The sequence below is a fragment of the Phascolarctos cinereus genome, unplaced genomic scaffold (genome assembly GCF_003287225.1).
Source record: "Phascolarctos cinereus isolate Bilbo 61053 unplaced genomic scaffold, phaCin_HiC Scaffold_7;HRSCAF=346, whole genome shotgun sequence".
Taxonomy (NCBI): domain Eukaryota; kingdom Metazoa; phylum Chordata; class Mammalia; order Diprotodontia; family Phascolarctidae; genus Phascolarctos; species Phascolarctos cinereus.
Window position 1 is genome coordinate 61,174,360 of NW_027556180.1, and position 26,171 is coordinate 61,200,530.

Sequence of the window (26,171 nt, forward strand, 5' to 3'; positions counted from 1 at the left end):
TGTTAAAAGCTTGAGAGTTGTTTTAATGAATAAAGATTGTTATTGCATATGTGTCCTTTATTTCCAAAGACTGAATGTGGATGTCAATTCACATCAAAACTGGAAGGAATGTTCAGGGATATGAGCATCTCAAATACAACTATGGATGAATTCAGGCAGCATCTACAGGCTACAGGGGTGAGACTCTACTTTTGTTTCTCTTGTATATATCTGTTTGTCTTTCTGTATGTATGTATCTATCTATTTTTACATAAATTTTTTCATAGTAAACATTTTGCTTGGTAAGTAACATAACCAAAGTCTTCTCCTTTGAGAGTGAGTTAACTTTATTTTACTTCTTAAGAGCTGTAAACATTTATTTGTTTCCTGGGTATTGAGTATTAAATATTGAGTATTTTTTCAAGGAATTTTCATAGCTCCCAAAACTTTTCAAAAATCTTTGATTATTCCTTCAAGATAAAAAAGCCTTTGTTTATAACTCAGTTTCTTTTGTCATTTAAAAAAATTTATTCTGATCAAAATGTTATAAAATTGTTGCTAATACCCAACAGGCATGTTGTAGAAAAAATATTTCTAGAAAAAAAGAGTGAGACCTAGCTTTTTGTCAGTTAGTCCTAAGCATCATTCCTCTAAACCGTGTCATCTCATACAAACCACCTTTTGTCACTCCTGTCTGTAAAATCCGAATAAAGGTGAAACTAATTTATTTATACTTAAATGGGGATGTTCAAATAAATTGAGAACACTTATTTTAATTGGTTTGAAAAAATTAAAATACTATATATCATCTAGAGGACATCATCTAGGGGAATCTAGATTATAGTACATATAGTACATATAGTACATGATAGAAATGGTATTACTACAATAATGCTCTAGCAGTTTATTATTAATAATTGCTTATGGAATGGAAAACCATTTAAGTGCTTACTGTGTGCTAAGCATTGTCTAAAATAAAACCTTTCAGATTTGTGGCTAAAACTTTTAAAAATAATGTAGCTTCCTTAACTCTCATCTGCAATAATTCTGCAAAGATTTTAAGGCTATTGTTATTCAGATTGCTTTGCACTGCATAGGCTTAGGGTGAAGTCACGTCATACCCAACATTCAGCTTAACTCCGCATTCTTTGAGGTTTATACTCATGAGTAAATATCACTTGAGATTGTATACATTGGTTATAAAACTGCCATTTATAAATATTTTACGATATAGTCCATTTGGATTTAAGGCAGAACGACAGCTCCAAGTAACAAACTTAGTTACTAATAATTTTTTGATGCTAAAACAAAGGATAGTAATAACTTGTTTCATTTAGATGAACAAAAGAATCTATAAACTTTCAAGAGAAAGAGGAACAAAGGGGGCAGTAGCAACTTTCAGACCTTAAATTCTGTGACATCTGTAATCATGAAAACATTTTGTTACTGGTTCAGAAACAGAAAAATAAATCACTGAGCAAGGGTTGGCAAAGAAATATTTTTAAAAAAATAGAATTCAGTGTTTGACAAACTTGGGAAAGAACTGCCTCTTTGGCAAAAGTTATGAGGAAAACTAGAAAGCAGTCCTGTGGCTTGTACCACCCTCTTATGCCATCCTCCATAGTAAACTGAAAATGAATTTGTTACCTGAATACAAAATATCATACCACAAGCAATCTATGCCAAGATGTGACATAAGCATCCCATTCCCCTTCATTCAAAGTCCATCTCAGAACTGGTCGGCTGTGCTGGAATTGCACAGTAGCATATTGACTGTTTAACTTTGGAACCCATACTGTATTTGACTGAGGCACCCCAAAAAAATTTTTTTTTTTACCCCAAAGGAGCTAGTCTGGGATAGTACCCTGAGGTAGTATTTGACTATACCAGGGGTGGGGAAGCTGTGGCCTCAAAGCTGCAGCTTCCTACCCCTGGACTGTACCAAGCATAAGTAAACACAGAAAGAGATTGATTTATTACATCTCCCCAACTTCCACTTTGGTGAGAGGAGGTCTGATCAGACCAAGTTGGTTCACATTAGAGTTTCATTATCAAATTAGAGGCATTCTCAGATACTAGGGTTTTGTGGTTTTGTTGGGGGGGGGGTGTTCAATTCATTCTTGGATTTGCTCAATAATTATTTATTGACTATAAAACAAATGTTTTCATGTGTTGCAATTTCTTGATGTTTAAGCTAATAGTGAAACTTCTCTAGCCCTTTCTGCTGTAATTATTAATATAGTATTTATGATGGAGAAGGGAGATAAGGAACAGAAGAGATTTGGTGTCAAGATAAATAAGATTAGACAGTGTTTTATACTGTAAACACCATTTCTTTCTCTACTTTTGGAATTTGTATTGATACATTTAATAAGCATTTTTGAGGCATACCAATTTTCTGTGTGCTACCTACCACCCCCCCATTGATTATTTATTTCTTTCTTTCATTAAAATTTTTTTGGGTTCCGAATTCTATCCTTCCTTCTACTCCTCTCCCACCCATTGAGAAAGCAAGAAAGGTGGTATCAGTTACACATGTGAAATCCTATAAAACATTTCCATATTAGCCATATTGCCAAAAAAAGAAAAGAAAAAGAAAGAAAGTTAAAAAAAATTATGCTTCTCTGTGCATTCAGACCCCATCAGTTTTCTCTCTCTGGAGGTAAATAGCATTTTTTTTTATCATAAGTACTTTAGAATTGTCTTGGATCATGTATTGATTAGAATAGCTATGTCATTCACCGTTGATCAACATTACAGTTTGCATTTACTATGTACAGTGTTCTCCTGCTCACTTCACTTGGAGTTGAGTGAAAAACCCGAGAGACAAGAGTTCCAGGATAATTACTAACCAATTTATTAATTAGGCCAGTGAATAAATAAATTGATGGGTCTGATGAATGCCTTAATTTTTTTTAAAGGTGATGCCCCTGACAGGAGAAATCAACCCTGATTGGTAGATATTTAAAGGAGGGGGTGGGATAAAAGTCTTCAGCTCCTCCTGCTGAGAATCATGAGATTTAGCTGCCTGTAAGCAGTATGGAAAAAGAAATCCGTATCTGCTCACTACTCTGGTTTTCTCCTTCATGAGCTGGATCACCCTAAACTGCAGTGTTTAGGGGTACAGGGGCATGAGTTCATCGCTTTGGGCAGAAATTCGCCTAGCTTAGATTCTGTTTAAACAGAAATAAGGTCTCCTAGTTGAGTGGGCATCCTCCCAAGATTAAGGAGCATATTCTCAGAGGATTTGGGAAATCTTATCTATCAGCTTTGTCCTTCAGAGAACGACCTATGGGGGCTTGTCCCTGGATGAGGAAATAAAGAGAAAAATCCTCAATCCTAATATAACAAAATAAAAATTTCTCTAACTTTGTATCAGTTCATACATGTTTTTCTTAAACCATCCTGCTCGTTATTTCTTGTGTGTGTGTGTGTGCCACCTATCTTGAGTGTGGGAAGGACAGGTTATAAACATCTGATTTATTAATCTATATACCTTGATTCACATACATAGTCTTCCCTAGGGTTCCCTTCTTTTCAGAACTGCAAGGGTGTTTGGTATTATCATGCTGTAGATATATGAATGCATATATAGTGAGAGAGAGAGAGCAAAGAAAATAAAGACCGGGGCGGTGGGGGGCACTAGGGTTTGGTAAATAGGAAGCTGTTGATGTCCTTGGTTAGTAGATGTGGAAGCCAAATCATAAGGGATTGGAGATAATGGGTATGAGCCCATTTTTTGAACAAGTTTGGTTGTGAAATGAAGTAGAGAGGTGGAACATTAACTGGATGGAATAAAGATGCATCAAGGGCAAGCTGCTTAGGATTGAAGACTACTGAACATGTTTGTAGGCTAAGATAATGAACCAATGTAGCTTGGAGCATAAGGTATCTGAGTGTCTTGAATGCAGTGCTGGAAGAGGTACTGAAATGGAGTCAAGACCCCAAGATAAATTAGCTTTCTGTGAGGAGGAACAGTGGCTAAAACTCTGAGATGGAAAAGTAAAGTGAAAGAATGAATGGTTCTTCCTCAGTTAAAAGTGATCATTATTAACCTCAGATTTTTTTGTAGCGCTTCAGAGTTCTCATTTCTCTTTATCACATTCTACATTCTGTTAAAGTGCATTTTTAAAATTTGTGATTTGGAGCATTTTTTTCATGTGCTTTTAGATAGCTTGCATTTCTTCCTTTGGGAAATACCCATTCATATCCTCTGATCATTTCTCTATTGGAGAATGGCCCTTGTTCTCATATGGTTGTCTCAATTCACTGTATATCTTGGATATCAAGCTTTCATCAGAGAAATTTGCTTCAAAGATTTTCCTCTGGTAATATTACTTACTCTTCTGTTAAAAAAAAATATAACTTCAAAGGTAAGATGGAGAAATTCATCTGGAAAAGATGAAGGGTTTTCAATGACCTAAAAGCTAAAGTGTGAACATGATAGGAGAGCTAAGAAAGTTAATGGAATCTTGGACTGAATTACAAGAGGTGTTAGCATCCAGGAAAAGAAAGGTAATATAATCCTGCTGTATTTAGTCTGGGGAGACCATATGTGGACTATATGTTTTTTGAGTACAACATTTTAGGTGTGACATTCCAAGTGAATGGCAACCAGTATTCTGAAGGGTGTTCAGGTCATATTATATAAGGATCACTTGAAGGAACTGGACATCTGGGTATCTTTGGCTTGGAGAACAGAAAACTCAGGGTAGTAGATTCCTCAGGTATTTTAAATTTTATCCAGTAAAAGAGTTCTGCTTGGTGCCAAAGGAAAACAAAGAACAGTGGCTAGAAGATACAGAAAGACTAATTTAAGTTTAAAACTTACTAATAATTAGAATCTTTCAAGAAGGAATGGACCTCATCAACTGGGGAACGTTTGAACAAGTTGCAGTATACGATTGGGATAGAATACTGTTGTGCTGTAAGTAATGACAGGCAGAATGGTTTCAGAAAAACCTGGAAAGTCTTATATGAACTTTTGAAAGTGAAGTGAGCAGAATCCAGAAAACATTGTACACAGTAACAACTGTATTATAATGATGATCCACTGAGAAAGACATAGATACTCTGATCAAGACAGTGATCTAAGATAATTGCAAAGGACACATGATGAAAAATGAACTCCAGGGAGAGAACTGAACTCTGAGTGGAGATTGAAAGATACTTTTTTTTTTGCTTTTTTAATTTTTCTTGTTTTGTATGTGTGTATGTGTTTTTTGGTTTTTTTTGGCAACATGGCTAATGTGGAAATGATTTCACGTGTATAATTGATACCATATTGCTTGCCTTCTAAAAGGTGTGGGGAAGGTGGGAGAAGGAAAGATTTTGGAACTCAATTTTTTTAAATGAACATGAAAAGAATTCTCAATTTAATTAGGAAATATTTAACAAAATAAACGTTTTAAAATAAAAAAAAATTTGCCATCTAGGGAGAGCTGTTTGGATCTACTTTAGTGAAATTATTTTTTTCCCATAAAATCACGCTAGACAGTATAAAAAAACCTGAGAGTACACCTGCCAAAAGAAAATTATAAGAATACTTTGCAGGGCCAGTGAGGTGGCACAGTGGATAGGGCACCAGCCCTGGAGTCAGGAGGACCTGAGTTCAAATGCAGACTCAGACACATAATACTCATTAGCTGTGTGACTCTGGGCAAGTCACTTAACCCCAGTTGCCTCAACCAACACCCCTACCTCCCAAAAAGGCAAAAATATCAAAGGAACTAATGAAAAAATGTAAAGGAAGGAGGTTTAGTAGTAACCAATCTTGAACTATATTATATGGCAGTAATTACCAAAACTATCTGTTACTAAGAAATAGAAAGATAGGTCAATGAAACAAAGTAGATATAAAGTTTACAGCAGCAAATAGTAACCTTCTGTTTGACAAATGTAAAGACTTAAGATTTGGGGGTAAGAATTCATTATTTGGTAAAAATTGTTAAGAAAACTGGAAATCAGTATGGCAGAAACTGGGTATAGAGCAGTGTCTTAAAACATTTACCAAGGTAAGGTCAAAATGGATACGTGACAATAGATAGAAAGATATGAGATATAAGAAAATTTGGAGAACATGGAACATACTACTTAGACTTGTGGATAGGTGAACAATTTATCTACAAACAATAGAGCAGAGTAAGGTATAAAATGGATCATTTAAATTAGAACAAAAAAAGGTTTTGTACAAATAAAACAAATGTAGCCAAGATCAGAAGGAAAGCAGAAAATTGGAGGGGAAATTTTGCAGACAGTGTCTCAGATAAAGATCTCCTATTTCACATGTGTGAAGAACGTTATAAAATCTTTGAGAATATGGACAGGCAGTTTTCCAATGCAGAAATCCAAACAATTTACAGTCCTATGAAAAAGTGCTTTAAATCATTATTGATTAGAAAAATGCATATTAAAACAGCCTTGAGATATCATTTTATACCTATCAGATCGGCTAAAATGATTGAAGAGGAAAGTGACAATTGTTGGAAGGGATATGGAAAAATTGGGACGCTAATTCATTGCTGGTAGAACTGTGAACTGATGCAACCATTTTGGAGAACAATCTGGAATTATGCCCAAAGAGTTATGAAACTGCCTAAATCCTTTGACCCAGTAATGCCACTACAAGAGTCTATTTCCAAAAATGGTTAGGTGAAAAGGAAAAGATCCTATGTGTTATAAAATATTTATAATAACTCTGTGGTGGCAAAGAACTGGAAATCGTGGAGAAGCCCATCAATTGGGGAATGGCTGAACAAGTTGTTGTACATGAATGTGATGGAATACTGCTGTACTTTAAGAAATGAAGAGCTCCATGATCTTAGAAAAATTCTGATAAACTTGCATGAAATAATGAAGAATGAAGTGAGCAGAAATAAGAGAATGTTGTATACAGTAACGGCAATATTATTTTAAGAACAACTTTAAGTGAATAAGTTATTATAAATACCCAAGTTAACTAAAAGGACATATGAAGGAAGATGCTACCTGCATTCAGAGAAAAAACTGATAAGTAGAAGTATATATAGTATGAGTTTATATATAAATACATGTTTGTATCTAATGGTAGCCACAGGGCAGGTGGGGGTAGGGGAGAAAAAAGAGCTTTACATGATAACTTTATTATATATTTAAAAGGAATAGCAAGTTGTACATAATACATATACAGGTCCTTATGCAGTCTTTTTTATTATACTACATTATGGAAATATTTGTTTTATTCCATAAATTAAAAATAAAATGTGTTTTTTAAAAGTAAGTCTTCAACCATAGTTGTCAATCACTTTTTCTGTTATGACAGAATTCTTTTCATTTGTAGGTTGGAGTACCTTTTAACTGTGAAAGTCTGCAATTCTCAAGCTTCCAACAATTCCCCCATCCCTCTCTTTCCTAAACGCCAGTCCCACATTATCAGCTACTGCTAGATATCTCATAGTAGTCTAATAGGCATCTCAAACTCAGTGATTCCACAGCAGAATTTAATATTTTCCCCCTACTCTTCCATACTTCTGTTTCTTTCAGAGCACCACAATTCTCACAGCAACAACCCAGGTTGATTAGCCCAGAAATTACTAATTTCTTGCCTTCCCACATCACATATATCTCATACATCTGGTAAATTGCAAAGACTTGTTGATTAGAACCTCCACAATCTCATAAATCCATTACATTTTCTCTAATCACACAGTCACCTGCTGATTACTAATGCAGTAGCCTCCTAACTGGTCTTCCTGCTTCTAGGCTCTCCCATCTCTAATTCATCCTCCACACAGTTGTCAAAATAATCTTCCTAGACAGAAGTCTAACCATATCACTCCCTTCATTAAAACCTTCGCTGGTTTCCCAGTAGCCTGGCGTTTTAGGCCCTGTATAATCTGGCTCCCAGTTACTATTTTACTGGCTCCCACTACTACTGTTTTACTCCGTGTAACACTCCCCTTCATGAACTTTGTTCTAATAAGACTTGACATTCCCAACTCCCATCTGGGAATGTGTGTAACCCATTCCTTCAGGCCTAGATTACACTTTCTGCTCATCTCTATTTCCCTAAATCCTTATATTCCTTCAAATCTTAGTGGATCCTCCAGTCCTCCTAATTGTTCACCCTGACTTATTCTTGTGAGATACCCAATTTTATATCGTATTCCTCCAGAAGGATGCAAACTCCTTTGAGCTCAGGAATTGTCATATTGTCATTGTATCCTGAACAAAGTGCTGTAAAAATAGGTATTTTAATAGTCAGATTGTGACACTTAAATGAGCTTGAATAATATAGCTAAAAATATTTTTCTTTCAAACTTTATTGTGAGGCTTGTACAAGGTATCAAGAAATGGAAAACTTGACTAAGTGGTTTGAAATGTTGAATTGAGATGAAAAGGATTTCTGTTATATTTGTACTTCAGGGTTAGGGGCTGCCATGCTGTATCTAAAATTTCAGCAGAAAGTAGAAATAACTGTAGAAACATCTTGGAAGAAAGAAATCATTGTGATACCTTGACAATCTTGTTTAAAATCTAAGTAAAGCTTCATGGCCTTATAATAATTTTGTTTGCAATACTACAATGTTTTACTTTTTCCCTACCAGCATTGACCGTCAGTTTTAAACTGAAACTTAGTTCTCTATAAATACTCTCTTTTATAGCATTCCTTGACTGTTCAGTATCTGTCAGATTCTACTTCTGCTCTTACCAACATTATCTCTTCAGATAAAGTAAATGCTGATAGACTTTTAAAAAGGTCAAGTCTAGTAGACAGAGTAGGGGAAGGTCACAGAATTCAACAGTAGATATTATGTTCCTGTTATGTGGTCTATTTTAGGCAGAAAAAATTGTGCTTGTGTATGAAGATGGGATGTTAAGTAAGTCATCTTAGAAGTGAGAAATCTACTGTGCCATGTGCTTCTTAACTGTTTTAAGGCAGGCCTTCACTGTATTTAATTGGAGGATATAATTAATTCTAATTAAAATTTGAGGTATTTTTCCCCCATTGTGCATAGGTATCATTAGGTGGTGTTGACCTCACAGTTCGAGTTCTCACAACAGGATACTGGCCCACTCAGTCAGCCACACCAAAGTGCAACATCCCGCCAGCACCAAGACATGCTTTTGAAATATTTAGAAGGTAAATACTAAAACAAGGCTTTGCATTTTCAGTACCTATACTGCTTCACCTTGAAATAAGTTTAAGATTTAGGAAAGCATACAGATTAAATGCTTTTTTTTTCCCTTTCAGTGTGTAGTAAACATTAAATTTGATCTAAAATGATAGAAGTCAGTAAGACTGAAGAACCAGCAGTAAGATGAATAGTTTAGAGCAGTATATCAGTAGTGGGGAAGGGGCTTTTTTAAGTTGGCATAAATGAAAGCTCTTGAAGAGTTCACCAACTCCAGTGTTATTGATGGAACTTAAAACAGTGGTGTTCAGAAAGTCTGCACGTTCATTTTATGCTGGTTTCTTTTTGCATGTAATAATTTATTGGTGCCTTCTATTTGATGCCTTTTTATTTTAATCTGCAGGAATACATGGAGGCAGAGCCATGAACTCAGTAGTATTTTATCTGCTACTAAATTATAACACAATAGCTATTTTAAGATAGTTTTCAATTGTTATGGTGGAATATGACCTGAGCAATAGTGCCTTTGCAACAGAACGAGGACTATGCGTCTGTGGAGATGACCTAACATTCTGTTCTTTCATATGCACTAGTATGTGACTTGGAGCAATACAGTTAATAATCTGTTTGGCCATTGGTTTCCTCAGTTACAAAATAAAAAGATTAAATTGAATGAACGCCACGGTTCTTCCCAAGCCCTAAAGAAACCTTTGCCATTTACCTTCACTTTTATGTCCCTTTTTTTCTTTCCATGGCTACATAGGCTTGTCTGGGGTCATTATCCTTTCTTTTTAAAAAAAAAAAAAGTGTAAATTAAATGAATTAATTTACTTTTTTGTTGTGCTGTAGGTTTTATTTAGCCAAACACAGTGGTCGGCAACTGACACTCCAGCACCATATGGGTTCTGCAGATCTCAATGCCACCTTTTATGGACCAGTCAAAAAGGTAATCATTTGAGCATTTATATATATCCATATCAAATAATTTAAAATTTTAAAAATATAATCTATGAGGTAAATTATGTGGTTAGCTTTCATTTAGTTATATAGGCAACAGATGTACATCATGCAAATTCCTAAGGGGGCTGGTAGGTGGGAACCTGAGTTGTCTTTGTTCTCTTCCCTCAATTAACTTTTTCATTTTAAAAACACATTTTTTGCTGTTAGTCAGCCCTGAGGTCTAAGTGCTAACAATTTCCTAAGACTAGTAATTCTTATAGAAAGCACATTTTTTTAATCATGTAGGCATTAGAGAATATACATTTTTAAAATGTCAAATTCACCAAAGGTGACTTTAGAATTCTTAGGTTCCAGTAACCCTGAGTGCTCATGAGCTAGATAACTTTGCAAGTAAAGAAATAAGTTGAAAAACTGTAAAATAATTATAGGAAATTAGGAAAACTTAGTGAATCTATTAATTTTAATTCAGAATTAGGAGATTGAGTTTATTTTATCTACTTTCATAAGTTTGTTGCTTGCTTTAAGTAGGCACCTCAAAGAATTTTATAAAAATTTTTAAAAAAGGATTGAGTTTAAGAATAGCAGTTCACGTTACTTTAGGTAAAAGTTTTGTCTTTTTTTTTTCCAACTAGTCTGTAATGTAAGAGAGGCACATGGTTTAATGAACAGAGAGCCAGTCTCAGAGCCAGGGAGACCATTGTTGAAGTCCTACTTCTGACATACACTGAATTAGTAACCCTGAGCAAGTTACTTAACCTCAGTGCCCTCAGCAGCACCTTTAAAATGATAAGGGGGGAAAATACCAACTTGCATGGGAGAGTTTCCTCACCCAAGAATTCCCTATGCTAGTGAAATCATGGATCAGTCTCTATCTCTATAAAATAAATTTAGAATTGCAAAAATAGTATATGGCTTTAAATAAAACTGTGTTCATTTATCCTTAAAGCAGTGACTTTTCAAAATCCATTAATCATATGAATTTCAAATATTTGTTGAAATAAGTAATACATGGGACAGGTAGGTGGCGAAGTGGATAGAGCACCGGCACTGGATTCAAGAGACACATAACACTTACTTACTAGCTGTGTGACCGTGGGCAAGTCACTTAACCCCCATTACCCAACAACCAAAAAAAAGAAAAGAAAAGAAATAAGCAATACTTCTTAAGATAAATTGAAGCATGCTTACCGTTCAGGCATGAAATAACCTGGGGATTACATAGACTCTGTAAATAAGTTGACCCTCTTCAGTGTTTGGAAGATGGAATTGATTTGCTAATATATTTTAAAAGAAGACTTTTTTATTCTTTATCAAAATTAAGTCAGGTAAATATATAAAATAAGGAACAAAACCTTACATAAACCTTAAATATTTAACAATATTAATGGCTTTCCTTTTATGTTTTTAATATGCATATAATTCTAGTTGTGCTGATTTTTCACTCAGGATCACCTTACATAAGTCTTTCCATATTTCACTGAGTACTTCCTATGTATGTTTTTATGGAACCATCATATTCCATTACAATAATAACTATAATATATTCATCTAGTTTCCAAGTTTGAGACATACAAGTTGTTACCAGTTTTTGCCATCACAAATGGAATGTTTACTAACATTTTGGCACAGGTGTTTTTTCCTTGTTTTGTTTTGTTTTGCAAGGATTGAGTCTTTGCATTATAATCTGTTTGGTGAAAGGTATGGTCGATTTTGAGACTTAGTGCATATTGCTGCATTGCTTTCCAAAATTTTTATATCAATTTTTGGTTCTGCTAACAGTAAATTCCTATTCCACCATATCCTTAATATTTATACAATTATTTTTGCAAAAATAGCTATAAGATTGTAACTTACAGTTGTCTTGATTTGTACTTCTGAATGGATTTTTAAGATTTTACTTTTAACTGACCCATAAACTTCTTTTTACCAAAAGTTGCTGATTAACATTTAAGTTGTAATTAAATATTCCTTAAAATATTTCTTATGTATTAGGTTTTTATTGATTTTTTTTCTCCCATAAAATGTAAGAATAAATATATTGGTCTTTTTCTAAAATTACTTATATGAATGATTTTTTTAAAATCAGTACATTTCTTAAATATGTATAGAAATCTTTAGGTCTTACACTGCTCATTCTTAGTTCTTGAGCCAGAGACCTTTTCCGTTACATAAGATTTTTTTCCATTTCATTTTTTGTAATTTATGTGTCAGCTATATAACCAATGCATTATTTCCTAATAATAAAAGTTCTGTTTTCTTAGTTCTAATCATTTGTATTATGTCTCAGGTAAAGTAACGATATCTATGAAATTGTTGGCTCTTCTTGTAAGAATGAAGATTTTATACTACAGAAGTAATAGCCATTTAAAATAGCAAACAGGAATTTTAAAATTAATTTTATTATTATATTTTTATTAAAAAAAAATAGGAAGATGGATCAGAAGTTGGTGTTGGAGGTGCCCAAGTAACTGGCTCTAATACACGGAAGCACATATTGCAAGTCTCTACTTTCCAGATGACAATATTAATGCTCTTTAATAATAGAGAAAAATATACATTTGAGGTATGATTTACAATTATGTCAATTTTAACTGGTATCATTTTTAACTTGTTAGATGACAGTGACTGAGTCTTATGTAAAACTGCCTCTCTTTCATGCTTTAAGGAGATTTGCATAAAACTGTACTTAAGAATGTTTGAAACATTATCCTAGTATTGTTCATTTGTGAAGTTGGTTCTATTACAATTCTTTTTTTCAACTCGCAGTTCCTAGTTAGAGTACCATATAAGAATGAAGATTCAGCAAGACATGTCTTTCGTGGTGCTAAACCAACTCACCCTATTCTTGTGATTAAAGACTACAGTAAGCCATTAGACATCACACTCCAGTCATTCACTTCCTACTTTGTCAAAATATATACTTTGGTTACTTAGTGTAGGACTCCTTTGCCTTTTAAATTGCTTCCTGTTGTTTTCATTTGATTCCTTTTTTAGTTAACATTAATTCCTTAGAATTGGGAATTGGTGTCCTACACGGAAAAGTTACTAACTTATTCGATTGTACTTTCTTTGCCGATAAGTAGTCTGTCTCCTTATCTTTCTTATCTTTTCTTTCTCTCCTAATCCCTCCCACCACACACACACACACACACCCTAGTTTTATATACTACCTATTTCCTGTTTAAAAATTTTCTGTCCTTCACAGTATTTAAGTAGTTTAGATTTACTACTTCTTAATAAAGTGATTTTAAATTATCTTTTATTCCATTTGAAAAACTGTCATTAGTAATAATCTTTATATAGTATTTATAATTTTTAAAGCCTGTCAGACAGTTAATTCTTAGGACCTTTATGAAGGGCAAGAGTGTAGTATCCATATTCTATATCATGGGCATTTGATAGGTAAAGCATGACTTTTTAGGAGTTCAATTTTCTTCAGTTTGCTTGTTTAGATCCACTTACTATTATCCATTGCTGGGCAGTTCAAGTTTTCCATTAGAATATTTCCTGAAGTCAGTAGGACCTTATTAAAAGAAAACTTTATGATCTTCATGTAAACATAGAGAGAAAAATAATTGACTTTTAATTTGAGTTAAGGTAGTTTTCTTGAGGAGGCAAGTCAGTGTTAGCTATACAGTTCAAATATTTTTACCCTTAAATATAGCAGATACAATTTTGAATTGATATTTTTCTTATAAAAATCTTAACCTTGACGAACATTAAAAAAAAATCAGCCATTTGTGGTCTTCAAGCACAAGGGTGTTTTCAGAGTAGTAAAGAATAAAGCTACAAATTATAAGAAGAGGCATATTTTATCCAAACAGTTCTTTCCTACAGAACATACTTTAATTGACACAGTTAGCAAATTTAGGGTATCAGTCGACACATATTGCAAATTATTGAGCATTCTGTAGTGTTCAGGCATTCTAAGGTTCCCTAAAGACAAAACTGAAGGTCCTTAACAGTTGCTTCCATAGTTGTGTCTGAAACCTGCCATAGGTCACAGGGATGATATATCTACAGAGACAACAGTTTTATGGTAAGCAATTGAGGTTTGAGAGGCGGCAGGCGTGACCTTGTGCATAGAGTCAGAGCTACCAAGGTTCAGGTGTTGTATTCTTCACAGACGGGCTAGGTTACCCTGGATGAGTCACTTACTGAACCTTTCAGGGCCCCAGGCAACTCTGTAAGCCTATTAGTTGTCAATGTGCAATGATAGAAGGAATTAACCTTATTAAAAATTCTCTAGTAGTCAAACTCAAAACATTTGGTAAGTGCCTGCTATGTTCCCAGCATTGTACTGGGCGCTGGGAATACAAAGACAAAACAATAAAACAATCATTCCCCTGCGCCAGTGAAATTATAGGTCTGGACCAAGAAACAAAAAATAAAAAGAAACTCGAGGTGTAGCTGAAGGGGATCAGCAATATTCTTCTGTTCTAAAGAGAAGGTAGGGCAGAGTCCTCACATCAGCTCATTTTTACTTGTTCTGATCTTTTTTTCTTCTTTTCATGGCCTAACGTATCCGAGAAATCTTTTTGACAGGCAGCACATGGGCTATATATAGCAAAATTGAGTCCTCAAAGTAGACACGGCAGCCCTGGCGATCATGTTGAATTTAAACATTTCCTTTTCGTTACTGTCAGAGTGTGTAGCAACTTCATTTTTCAGGTTGTAAACACCTCTTATTTTATATGTTGGGATGTTATGGATTTGTGTAAGCGAATAAAAAGTGAGGCAGTAAGGCTTCACTACCTCGTAGGGTTGGAGGAAAAAGCAACTCATAAAACTTGCAAGCACTATAGAAATGTAAGTGGTTGTTAGTAGTAACATCTATAATATGGAGGAATAGCCAGCAGTTCTTGAAAGAAACAAGTGTGTACATAAAAGTCTTATATCAAGGAATAAATTCTTTTATTTCTGAAGAACAAGTTATATGAGGGAGGCATGTGAACATTGACGGTTTTATAAATTATAAAGAAAGATACTCATCATTTTGTATTTTTTTAAGTATTTCTTTTGTCACATTCATTCAGGAATTTTTTTTCATTTGTATTATTTTATCTATAAGGCAGTTTTATATCAAACCAAAGATTCATGCAATTTTCAAGCTTTAGAAAAGGGCCAAGAAAGAGTTTTAGATGATCTCAGTTCATGTTCTCCCTTTGGAGATGGCCAGAGTGGAGGTTAAGTCTAGACTTCTACAGAGGTCTAGATAGCAGATGGGAGTAGAACCCACTTCCAAAAATCCCTGGTTATCAAAGCCTGAGGGACTTAGAGAAGAGTCTACTCTACCCTCTTCGTTTTTACACATTAGGAAGTACAGGCCCAATTTGAGGAGTGAATGGACTTGCCCCCACACCCCAGCGAGTGAAGCGCAAAGACAGAAATCAGACCCTGGGTTTCAGATTCCTGTCTAGGCTTCTGTGCCATACTGGATTTCCAAGTCTTTCTGTGTTCAGTCATGCTGCCTTAAATTTATAGTGGGTTAGAGCAATTTATATGGGTAAGGGATGCCATTAGTAATCACTATCTTATTTTATAAATGTGTTTTCAAAGTGTTCTTTATTATGTAGGATTCATTAATTGGGTACAGAACTTTGATAGACCAAGTTAATTGTGATATGGTCAATACCAGAATCATATTAATTCTTACATTACAGTTCTACCCATCTTACATAAAACGTCAACTTTCCAGGGACAGTTTATAAAATGTTGTGGCTGAATGTAACTGAAATTTTCACTTGTTTAAATTTGATTAAGACAACTTAAATCCTCAAAAATGAAGGGCTTCAGTGATTATCTCCTCTAGACTTAATGGCAAATTAGAAAATTTATGTTTACCATCTCCTGAAATAGAATGAAATCTGTTTCCCAATACTTCTTTTTCACTTGGCAAAAATTTATCAGCGTCAGCAATGGAAATGAATATTGTAGAAGAAAAATACATAATCATTGATACTGTCTACGTTGCTTTAGAATTGTCATTTCCCAATTATAAGAGAAGCCAAGAGTTTATGTAGGAAGTTATATGAAAGCATTCTTGGCCTTCAGAAGGTGATTCAACTGGTCAGTCACAGAAACAGTGAGCTTGCCAGTCCTGTTTATGTGCCCACTTTGTGCAGTGCTGCTGAGATGGTGGCAGGAGTTTAGCCCACTCTTCTGAGCTGCTCCCTTGCCTTTTCTTTAGGAATGGTTTGTGTCTGATAATGATAAACTGGACCCTTGAGAAAGAACAGGCTTCCTTATACAGTGAAGCACGACCAAAGGTACCACCCTCATTTTGTTAGACATTTGCTCCAGACCACAGTGATCCCCAGAGTAGTATTTAGCTGCTGAAAAGCATACTGGAGTAAAGTGACAGAGTAAAAAGATCTTCTCCCTTTCACATTGCTTCTCTAGAGTGAAGTTAGACTAATTAGAATGGGTTGGGGAGAAGATAGATCCTACATTTATTCTAGTAACATTTTTTTTAGTATTATACAGCTTATAACTTTTTTCTGTGATTTTTAACTCTATTGCTTAGTGTTAATTACCAAACATGTTTGAATTTTTTCGTGTTCTAAATATGTACTGAAAATTATATTAATTTGAATTTACTACTTTAAAATTTGTGATTATACCATTTTTATTTTTTTTAAAGTATTTACTAAGCAAATGAATAATATCAGCACATCTAGAGGAAATATTTTTAATCTGCCTATAAAAGTTTTGTTAGTTTAAGTACTTTGGAAATATCTATGAATAAGTGATGAATCACAATTCATTCTTCCTGAACTACCCCTACTTGCCTGTGTTATGTTACTTGCCTACCCCTATGTTAGTTAGCCTAGTTATTGAAGACACTTGAAAGCAATGAAATTGCTTTCTTTTTAAATTTTAAAAATTTATTTTTGATTCACATTGGTCCTTTCCCCAGTTTGCTGAACTGCTGAAGTTTTATTATAGTATAATATATGTAGGGACAGCACTTTTATAAATTATTTACTTAATATAATTCTCCTTGACTTCTTGGTCGTTCTGTTTTCTAATTATATAACCTGTTTGGATCTTTTAAAAAAAACCTAATTATATTAATCTGCTGAATTTTCAGGAAATTCAACAAGAGACTGATATCCCTGAGCGAGAACTTGTTAGAGCCCTACAGTCCCTTGCATGTGGTAAACCAACACAGCGGGTTCTCACCAAAGAGCCTAAATCAAAGGAAATAGAAAATGGTCATATATTTACAGTTAATGATCAGTTCACATCCAAACTGCACAGAGTCAAGATTCAAACAGGTATCCGGAATTATGCTGAGCTGTTTATTCCTTAAAAACATCATGTAGGGCTGAAGTCTTCTATAAAAATGGACTTGTCATACTGTTCACCTGAGTGTGAGAAAAAAACGAGCCTGCAAAGATAATCCTCATTAAAAAGTACAAGACAGAAGCATTATAAGAGTGTTCAGTTGGGTAATGAAATGCTTATTTTCATAAATCAAAATCCTTTGTTAGAGACTATGAAATCTCCATTTTTTTCCCCAGAAATGTGTACCATATGTGTGTATATATACATACATACATGTGCATGTGTATGAAATCTGGTGCTTAATTTTTTTTTTTTTTTTGCATAAACATAACTTTAAAATTTTTATTATTATGTTACTTTTAAATTACGATAACAATAAGAACTTCTGATGTCTCCAGTTGGGTATTTCTGTTTATTCCTTTAGAAAACAATTTGTCCATACCTATTTTTAAAAACCCACTGTAGAGTATATATGGGCATGAACGCACTATACCAAGAGATTAATGGTTTCTAGTTACATACAGGGATTTTAAAACTCCTTCCCATGTTTTAAAAAAAAAAAAGTTCACCACAGTATAGTGACCTGAGAAATCATAATAAAATTTGAAAAGAGAGTTCTAGGAGTGCCCCACTGAGAAAGTTAAAAGTAATTAATTCAGTAATAGTTTTAACTAATAGTATCTTGGAAACAAATGTTCTTTTCTTTCCTGAGTTTTCGGAGTCCTTTGCCACATTTGAAACTTAAATGAGTAAGGTAAAAAAAAATAGCCTTGCACACATAACACCCATTGATTCATTGGGCTGAGGTGATATGGGCAATTTAGATGGGAGATGTGGTCTTGGAATAGGTGACCCTGGAAAGTCCCCTTCCAACACATGATTTAATAATATTATGGAAATAAAATTAAACCTGCAGTGAATCTTATAGCCCTGATAGATTTCAGTATTGACCGTGTCTAGAAACCACCCTTGAAATGATAGTATTTTTTTTTCCTCTTTAAAAGAACGCCTAGCTTAGAATGAGGAAAAAAGAGAGAGAACATGAAACCTGATTTCTTATCATTTTGTATATGATCTTTAAAAAAAATTGGTTTATAATGACTGAATAGTATAGTGATAGTTAAAGTAGGACTTAATGTGAACAAGAATTAAATTGTGTATAGTAATTTTATAAGTGGATGTTTACAAATATAATATTCAGATGTTGGTACACTAAGAATGTCAGTAGAGTTAACTTGTTTGTGTCTGTTCATAAACAGAGAGGACATTCTAAGTGAACATCACTAGATATGCATTGTGTGTTTGTCTTGTATATCAAATTATTTTCTGGCATATAACTTGTTTTATTACTTTTACAGTTGCTGCCAAACAAGGGGAATCAGACCCAGAAAGAAAAGAAACAAGGCAGAAAGTAGACGACGACAGAAAACATGAGATAGAAGCTGCTATAGTACGGATAATGAAATCTAGAAAGAAGATGCAGCACAATGTGCTAGTAGCAGAGGTAAGATTAAAACAGCTTAGATGAACAGGAGAACTAGTAAAAAGAATTACATTTTTATATAATATTTAGAAATGCAGATTGTCAACAAATAAGAGTAAACTTTACAAATACCATGCACTAGTCAAAACATCAAGATCTCTTCTGTTTTAAAGGATAGACTTCATGATGCAGGTAGAGAGTGTTTCAAAGAAATAAGCCTTAGCAGTTCATGTTTATTTATAATGAAGATAGCAAATGTGACATTGAGCATATGTTCTGTATAAGCAAATGTCTAAAAACTTTGGAGTACCTTTTTTTCCTCTCCAGATGAACACATTTACATATTTCTGGTAAGATTTAAACTAGAAAATATAATATGATATAATGACCTTGCCATTGTTAATGGTTTTCTGGGATGCACAAATTTTTTGGTAGTTACTTTAGAAGTAAAAATTTTAGTAACTATTTAATAAAGAAAAATCTACAACAGAATGACAGGCACTACTTTCATGACAATGTTTGAGGTCTATTGGAGTAGCTTTTTGCTTGACTTATTTTGTGTCATCTGCTTCAGAACTTAAAAGCATCACCTTGAAACCATTACATACGTTGAGATTCAGTTTCAGATTCAACTAACGATGATGATGCTTAGTATTTATATAAATAGTACTTTTAAGGTTTGCACATCATTTTACATATATTAACATATTTGAGCCTCCTGGATGTGATTCTGATTTCTTTACCTAGAGTACAATTAGTCATCTTCATTTGACTTAGCACTTTTGTCAAATAGTAATTCAGTCACTAAAGCATACATAGACCTTCCTATTCAAACCAAATAAGGTTTTCACATTTATAGTATAGCTTTTTCACTAATGAATTTTCTGTCAGAAAATTAAGGGTTCATCTTTTTTTCCTTCTTTAGGTAACTCAACAGCTGAAGGCTCGATTCTTACCAAGTCCAGTTGTTATTAAAAAACGTATTGAGGGACTTATTGAGAGAGAATATTTGGCACGAACACCTGAGGATCGCAAAGTATACACTTACGTAGCATAAAATGCGTTCAGAAAATTGATTTATTCTTGGACTATACTCTTCGCATGAACTGGGAAGTTCTTTTAAATCAGTAAATATTAAGACGACCATCTCTTCTATTAAATTGCAGTACGTGTTCTAGACCATTCAGATCAAGCCTTTACTCCCTTTGAGAGTTTTCAACATCAATTGATTGAGCTTCAGGCTTTTCAACGTTATCCCTGTAGAGATCATCTTTACAGTTCCTCGGGAAAATGTGAATGTGCCGAGTTTTGTTTTCAATACTGTATGAAAACAGAAAAAAAAAATAAAACAAAAATTTAGAAAATTCAGCTCATTAAAAAATAAAATTGTTGGAATTTCATTTTCCCAGGTCTTCAGTGTTGATGTAAATGTGTTTTTGTAGTGTTGCTTAGCACTTTGCACATTGTATAAGTTGGGTAACAGAAAGATAAAAGAAATGACAGAATTCCCAATTATATTGCTCTGCTTCCAACATTTCTTGAGTCATGTTTAATTTAAAGATTTGGTAAATAGTCAGAAACCCAAGGATACAATTTTGGCACGTTCCACTACTCAAACTGCACTTACTAATCTAGCCTCACAACCATGAATCTTTGTTTCTGTCTTAATTGGCTTTTTCCTGTTTTAATTTGAATTCTTCCAAATTAAGTCCTTATATTGATTAGGTTTTGTTCTGCATTATTTCTAGCAGTAAGAAAGGAAAATATTTTAGTATGTATAAATTGTATAATAATTTTTTTTGCTGTTGTACTCACTGCTGATAGTGGATTGTACAGAGCGGTGTTTTTATTTCATTTATTGTAGACAAATTAAAAATAAATGGATTTAGTGTTCACATACCCACTAATTCAAATATGTCAGAGCACAAAGGTGGCAGTTGATTATTTTGGCCCCTTTGAAAAGCACACCAGTCTACACTTTGTTATAAATGTCTTTGGTTTTTTTGCAACCATAAAGTTCCTCCACCTTAAATACTTGGGGAGAAAAAAGTGAAGCCTGTTGTGCACTATTAATTTACTGTTTTAAAACACAATCTAAAGATGCAATAAATGTGGTTACTTTAATCTTTTAATGAAATCTTCAGTTCTTACAGCCAAATTTTATGGTTTGGAGTGTGATAAAGCAATATTTTTTAAAGCTGGTGATTTGTGGACGAAATTTACATTCCACAGAATCAGTTTTACTTTTTTCAAAAATGTGCTTTGTACTGAAGATGTACTTCGGTTTTCCTGTACTTCCAAACATTCACAGATGTTTTTGACCTAACATCTGCCAAGGACTATATTTTTCTTTATTTTAACATCAAAGTATTTTTATCTTTGGTTCTCTTTAATTTTGGTTTGGTTTTGTTTTCCTAAGACGTTACAAAAATGTAATTGGGACAAACCACTATAGATGCCTGTTGGGTGGAAAAATAGATTGTTACTAACAAGTTTGAATTGAATAACTGACACTTGGTTGAATATAAGTACTATTGATACATTTATTAGAATGTGTGTCTCAGAAGATGATTTTTGTTCAACTTTATGGTCAAGTTAAAGCAATTGGATTTTAATCTGGATTAAAAATTCCACATAAATATTTTTTCCCATGCGTCTTGGGTAATAATTTTTCCTTCTAGATTGGCAAGTGTCCTTATGTTAGATTAATTTTTTTCAGCTTATTTAGAATCTTACATTATTACCATTTCAACATTTTTTTTCTTTATTCATGTTGAAATATAAGAGAGATGAAAAAATTAATCAGCATCATTCTCAGGTTTATCTTTTCTCATCCCACCTTGAGGTTTGAAATGTGGATATTGGGTCAGTTATAATATGAAAAGCCAGAAGTTCTCCATGTCCAGTTGTAATATTAGTTAAGGGTTGTTAAGCTTTCTTAAAAGTTATTGGAGTTCTTTCAATGTTCTTTTTTTGTTCCAGTTTGTTTTTGTAATTTCTCTGCCTAATTAAATAGCTCTGTATAATTAAGTTCAGGTAATGTATATATAGGTTATATTGTTGGTGTATGTGTGCTTTTATTCATAAGGCACAAAAGGTTTCTTTTAAAGTTGGGAGTGGGAAGGGGAAGATGAGACTTTCCTAATGGAAGAAGTATCTAAAATACTAATGAAGTGCTTACAGTTTTTTTTTTCTTTAAAAAGTTAATGTCAAAGATTGAGTAAAATCAAAATTACATTCATTTTTGGTGTTGAAGTGGAAAGCAAATAGAAAGTATAATTGTTTCCTTCCCCAGCACATGTAATCTTTGTACTTCTAAAGTCAACATTTCTCAGAAACACATTTCTGAACAACAAATGAATGAAGCATTTTGACATAGAATGTCAGAGAAAATTACTTATTTTTGTGGGTGCTATTTAGTGCTGCATAAAAATTAACTATAGTATATAAATACCAGAATGTTGCCTGGAAAGGGTTTTAGCTCTTTTACAAAGTAAAATTCATCTAATTATATCTTAATTTGATATTACTTTGTTCCCACAGATTTATAGATTGTACTCATTTTGTCCTTTTCTTAATGTTCTGGTTCTAAAAATTAAATATGTCCTTCCCAGTATGCCATTTATTTGGATAAATACGACTATGATGAATGCAAATGGATTGAGTCGAGTGTTTTAACAATAGAAATTTATATAGTCATGTTTTCATATATAGAATAGATCATATTGTGTGTGTTGAATTACATTTTGGATCAGAGGATTTAGAGCTTGGAGGAGCACATAGGGCTGTCTAATCAAATCCCCACCTCATTTTTTTTTAGGGATGAGGAAATTGTGACCACATCAATAGAGATGCTAAATTTTATGTAGTGAAAATTTAGGAAAATGTACAACTCAGAAAAAAAAGATTATCTGTCCATAAAATGTATTTATTGCATTTAACATACTACTGACAGTTCAAAACTGTGCTTATGTATAACAGATATCTGAAGTAAAAGTAACAAGTGTTAAACTATTAGTATTTGGATTTCCCAATAAGTTTCTAATACTTTATATTTAAGTGGTAATGTTGATACTATATATATTTTCAGAACTAATCTTAAAGGATTACTGAGTTTTCTCAGTCATACAAGAAATATATTCCAAATCAGAACAGCAGTTTTCTTTTCAACCAGTCAGCAAGTATTTATTGTTGTCATTACATGAATATAAATTATAAAACATTTGAAGTTAATCAAATGATAGTAAAATTATTTCTGTCCTAGTCATAGAAATAATCTTGAATTATCACTGTGATATTGACATAGCATGTTGGATATATGTTTTTAAGGAATACTTTTAGCATTTTATTTTTCCATTCACCTGAGGAAAAGTTATAGTAAGCTATGTAGTATAAAACTACTTAGCAAACAGATGTATAAATATCTCAGTCTATTGCACTTTTTCACTGAATATTAATAATGATAGCAGAGGCCATTTTTGTTTTTCCTGGAATACACTCATTTAAAAGGACATTTTAATTCCTTTGTTTTCCTCACAGAACCCTGAGTTGATAGATGCTTTCCTTCAGTAGGTCATGTGAATTTTTAACTGCAGAAGTCAGCACTCATAATGTTAACAGTTGTCATGATTTTCTCCTTCCCAGATGGATGAAACAGTATTTGAAAATGTGTGTTGTCAGAAATATTTTAACTACAACATATGTTTTTGACCTAATACATTTATGCCCATCATAAATATTGATACAAATATTGAAGCCAACTTTCATTATACTGTATTACAGCTGGGTTTCCAGCACTTTTTTCACTTGATAAAACATAATAGGAGTTATGCTGAAGAATATTTTAGAAGTTAACAGTTTGTTCATATAAGCCTGCTGTTACAAGATATCTTTTAGACCAGGTCCTTAGTTGATAGAACAAAAAGAATGGCTCTGCACTATGTTGAGTGCTGAAAATCTGAACTGTTTTTAAAAAATACTTTAAGTTGATGCCAGATTTAAAAGTGTATGGTGAGAGGGAAATTACAAATCCTTGAATTTAGGGAGTATGGAACAAAAATATACTCAAGAACATTTGCAGTCTAGCAAATTTAATCTTTTCTAATATTCACCTGGATCTGAATTTTTCTAACTAAAACAAGTCTTTAAGAATTTGCTCTTTCTAGTTTTCTGTTAATAAAGTTTAGAAAGGGGGGGAAATGTACAAAGAATTAAAATGTATAAAATAATCATCCCTTTCGTTATCTTTGGGGATAATGAATGACAAAGTTATTGATGTTTTCACTTCTATAAACTGAAATGCAGATGCACAGTAGATTTTTGGTGGTACCTGACATGATGCTCAGACAGCTTGGCAGAAGTAAAAAATTCAGATAAAATGATTTTTTTCTACGTGATTCTAAATCCTCTGATTTTCCCCCTTTCCCGTCAGTTGGTTGCTGTGGTATTGTTTGAATCCAACTTTATGATTTCAGGGCTGTGAAAGTAAAGGTAAGGTCTGCTTTTTAGTAACGATTTAACTTAAATAATGGATTTTCCTTTACAGATACTTGGGCGAAAGTTTATATGGATTGGGTTTTTTGCCATCATTATTAGATAGTATTTCATGAAGAACTTGACTTGAATAAGGAACAGGAAACTGATTCAGACTCAACGGGAAAATTTGAGAGTGACAGTCATTTCTATTTAGTGACTCTTGAAGATAGTCTGTATACATGTAGTGTGTGGAGTATATTCACATTTTTCTCCTTCAAAATATACTTTAGAAATACCAGAACGCAGCATGTGAACCTCGCAGATAACGGTGGAAATTTTTACTGTTTCTTGGTAAAAAAAATTAGTAGCCCTTTGACAAGATAATATACATGTTCCAATGGTGTTGCTGTTTGAAAGTGTTTAGTCTTATTTCAGAGCTATAGAAGAAAGCTAGTCTCAAGTCAAACATTATTTTTAAGAAATTTTTTTTTAAAATTGTTAGTAGCTATGTTAATCACTGAAGTTATTCCCCAGATTTGCTTCAGATTTTTCTCTAAGATTAAATCCACTTTTTTTTTGGGGGGGGGGAAGGCAGTGGGATTAAGTGACTTGCCCAGGGCCACATAGCTAGTAAGTGTTATGTGTCTGAGCCGGATTTGAACTCAGGTCCTCCTGAATCCAGGGCTGGTGCTCTATCCACTGCACCACCTAGCTGCCCCCCCTCAAATCCACTTTTGAAGAATTAATCCATTTCCATCATTAAAGATTTTGAGAAAGAAAAGGCCATGACTTTGAAAATGAGCTGTAGAGATGTTTTCAGAATCTCTGGAATTATCATAAAATCCAAAATCACAGCTTTTAAAAAGTAATTTGGGTGTGTAAATTATTTTCTAAGTCAACTTTGTATATCAACCTGTGTGTCTAACAGTTTGTATTAGTTGACATTTCTCTAACTCCTTACAGTAGTCACTGTATTTGGCCCACACCTCACAACAGTTCTTTGAGGTAGGTCTTACAGGCACAGTTATCCTCATTTTATAGCAGTTTGAGACTCAGAGGCTCAGCCATTTGCCTGTCATTACACAGTAAGTGTCTAAAGTGGAGTTTGAAAACTGATCTCCCCTTCTCCAAGGCTGATAGTCTTTTCACTACTGAGTCAAGTCCTGTGACAAAGCTAATTTTTGGTCTCGGGCAGGTAGGGTAAGAGGATGGACAAATGTAAATTCATCAAAGTTCATGAGCTGTTCATGATTTAATGGAATTGACATCTATGAGGATGAGCCTGCTAACTTCTAATTAGGCACATCAGTAAATGGTGGAAAGAACAGAAAAATGGAACTAGACAAAATTTAGAAATGAGGAAGCATATGCCTTTTGGGACAATATCAATTAGGAATGTGAACACCAGAAGAATGATTCTCATCGATAGGAAAACATTAGCAAACACAGACATCTTGACCAATGGAGATTTGACATTTTTTCTAGAAGAACCATTTGTGTATATTGCAGACTGGCTAGTTAAAAACAAGTTAGGCAAAATCTGAGATGTTTTGGTTACTTGTGTGTCAGAGTCCATAGGGAGGAATGGCAGTGTAATTCTCCCTTTTCCGAGAGGCCCTTTATTTAGAGTCCTGCAGGTTTTCAGTCACACTCGGTCTTGAGCTTTAAATCATAAGTGCTTACTCTGCGTAGCATGGGGCTGGGCTTGATGTAGCTAAGTAAGACGGCCCACGCTGTCGGGGAGCTCTGTCTACTGGACAGTCAGCTGAGGTGTTTTCCTGAGTCCCGGATGTGGGCCTTTCATAGCCAGCTTAGGTGAGGCATAGTCAAGGCCATTGGTTTCTGAGGTACAGCCCACCACATGGTGGTCT

At 33.8% G+C, this 26,171-nt stretch overlaps 1 protein-coding gene across 1 annotated transcript in view; it reads left to right on the top strand.

The window, feature by feature from the left end:
• CUL3 (cullin 3) overlaps nt 1-20,225 on the top strand; it is a 109,123-nt gene extending 88,898 nt beyond the window's left edge. Inside the window, exons 10-16 of the mRNA XM_020975481.2 lie at nt 70-177; nt 8,976-9,100; nt 9,942-10,038; nt 12,481-12,615; nt 17,146-17,332; nt 18,701-18,846; nt 19,751-20,225. Coding sequence (XP_020831140.1) covers nt 70-177; nt 8,976-9,100; nt 9,942-10,038; nt 12,481-12,615; nt 17,146-17,332; nt 18,701-18,846; nt 19,751-19,882 — 930 coding nt within the window. The 3' untranslated portion in view covers nt 19,883-20,225. The remainder of the gene's footprint in view (nt 1-69; nt 178-8,975; nt 9,101-9,941; nt 10,039-12,480; nt 12,616-17,145; nt 17,333-18,700; nt 18,847-19,750) is intronic.
• The last annotated feature ends 5,946 nt before the right edge of the window (nt 20,226-26,171 follow it).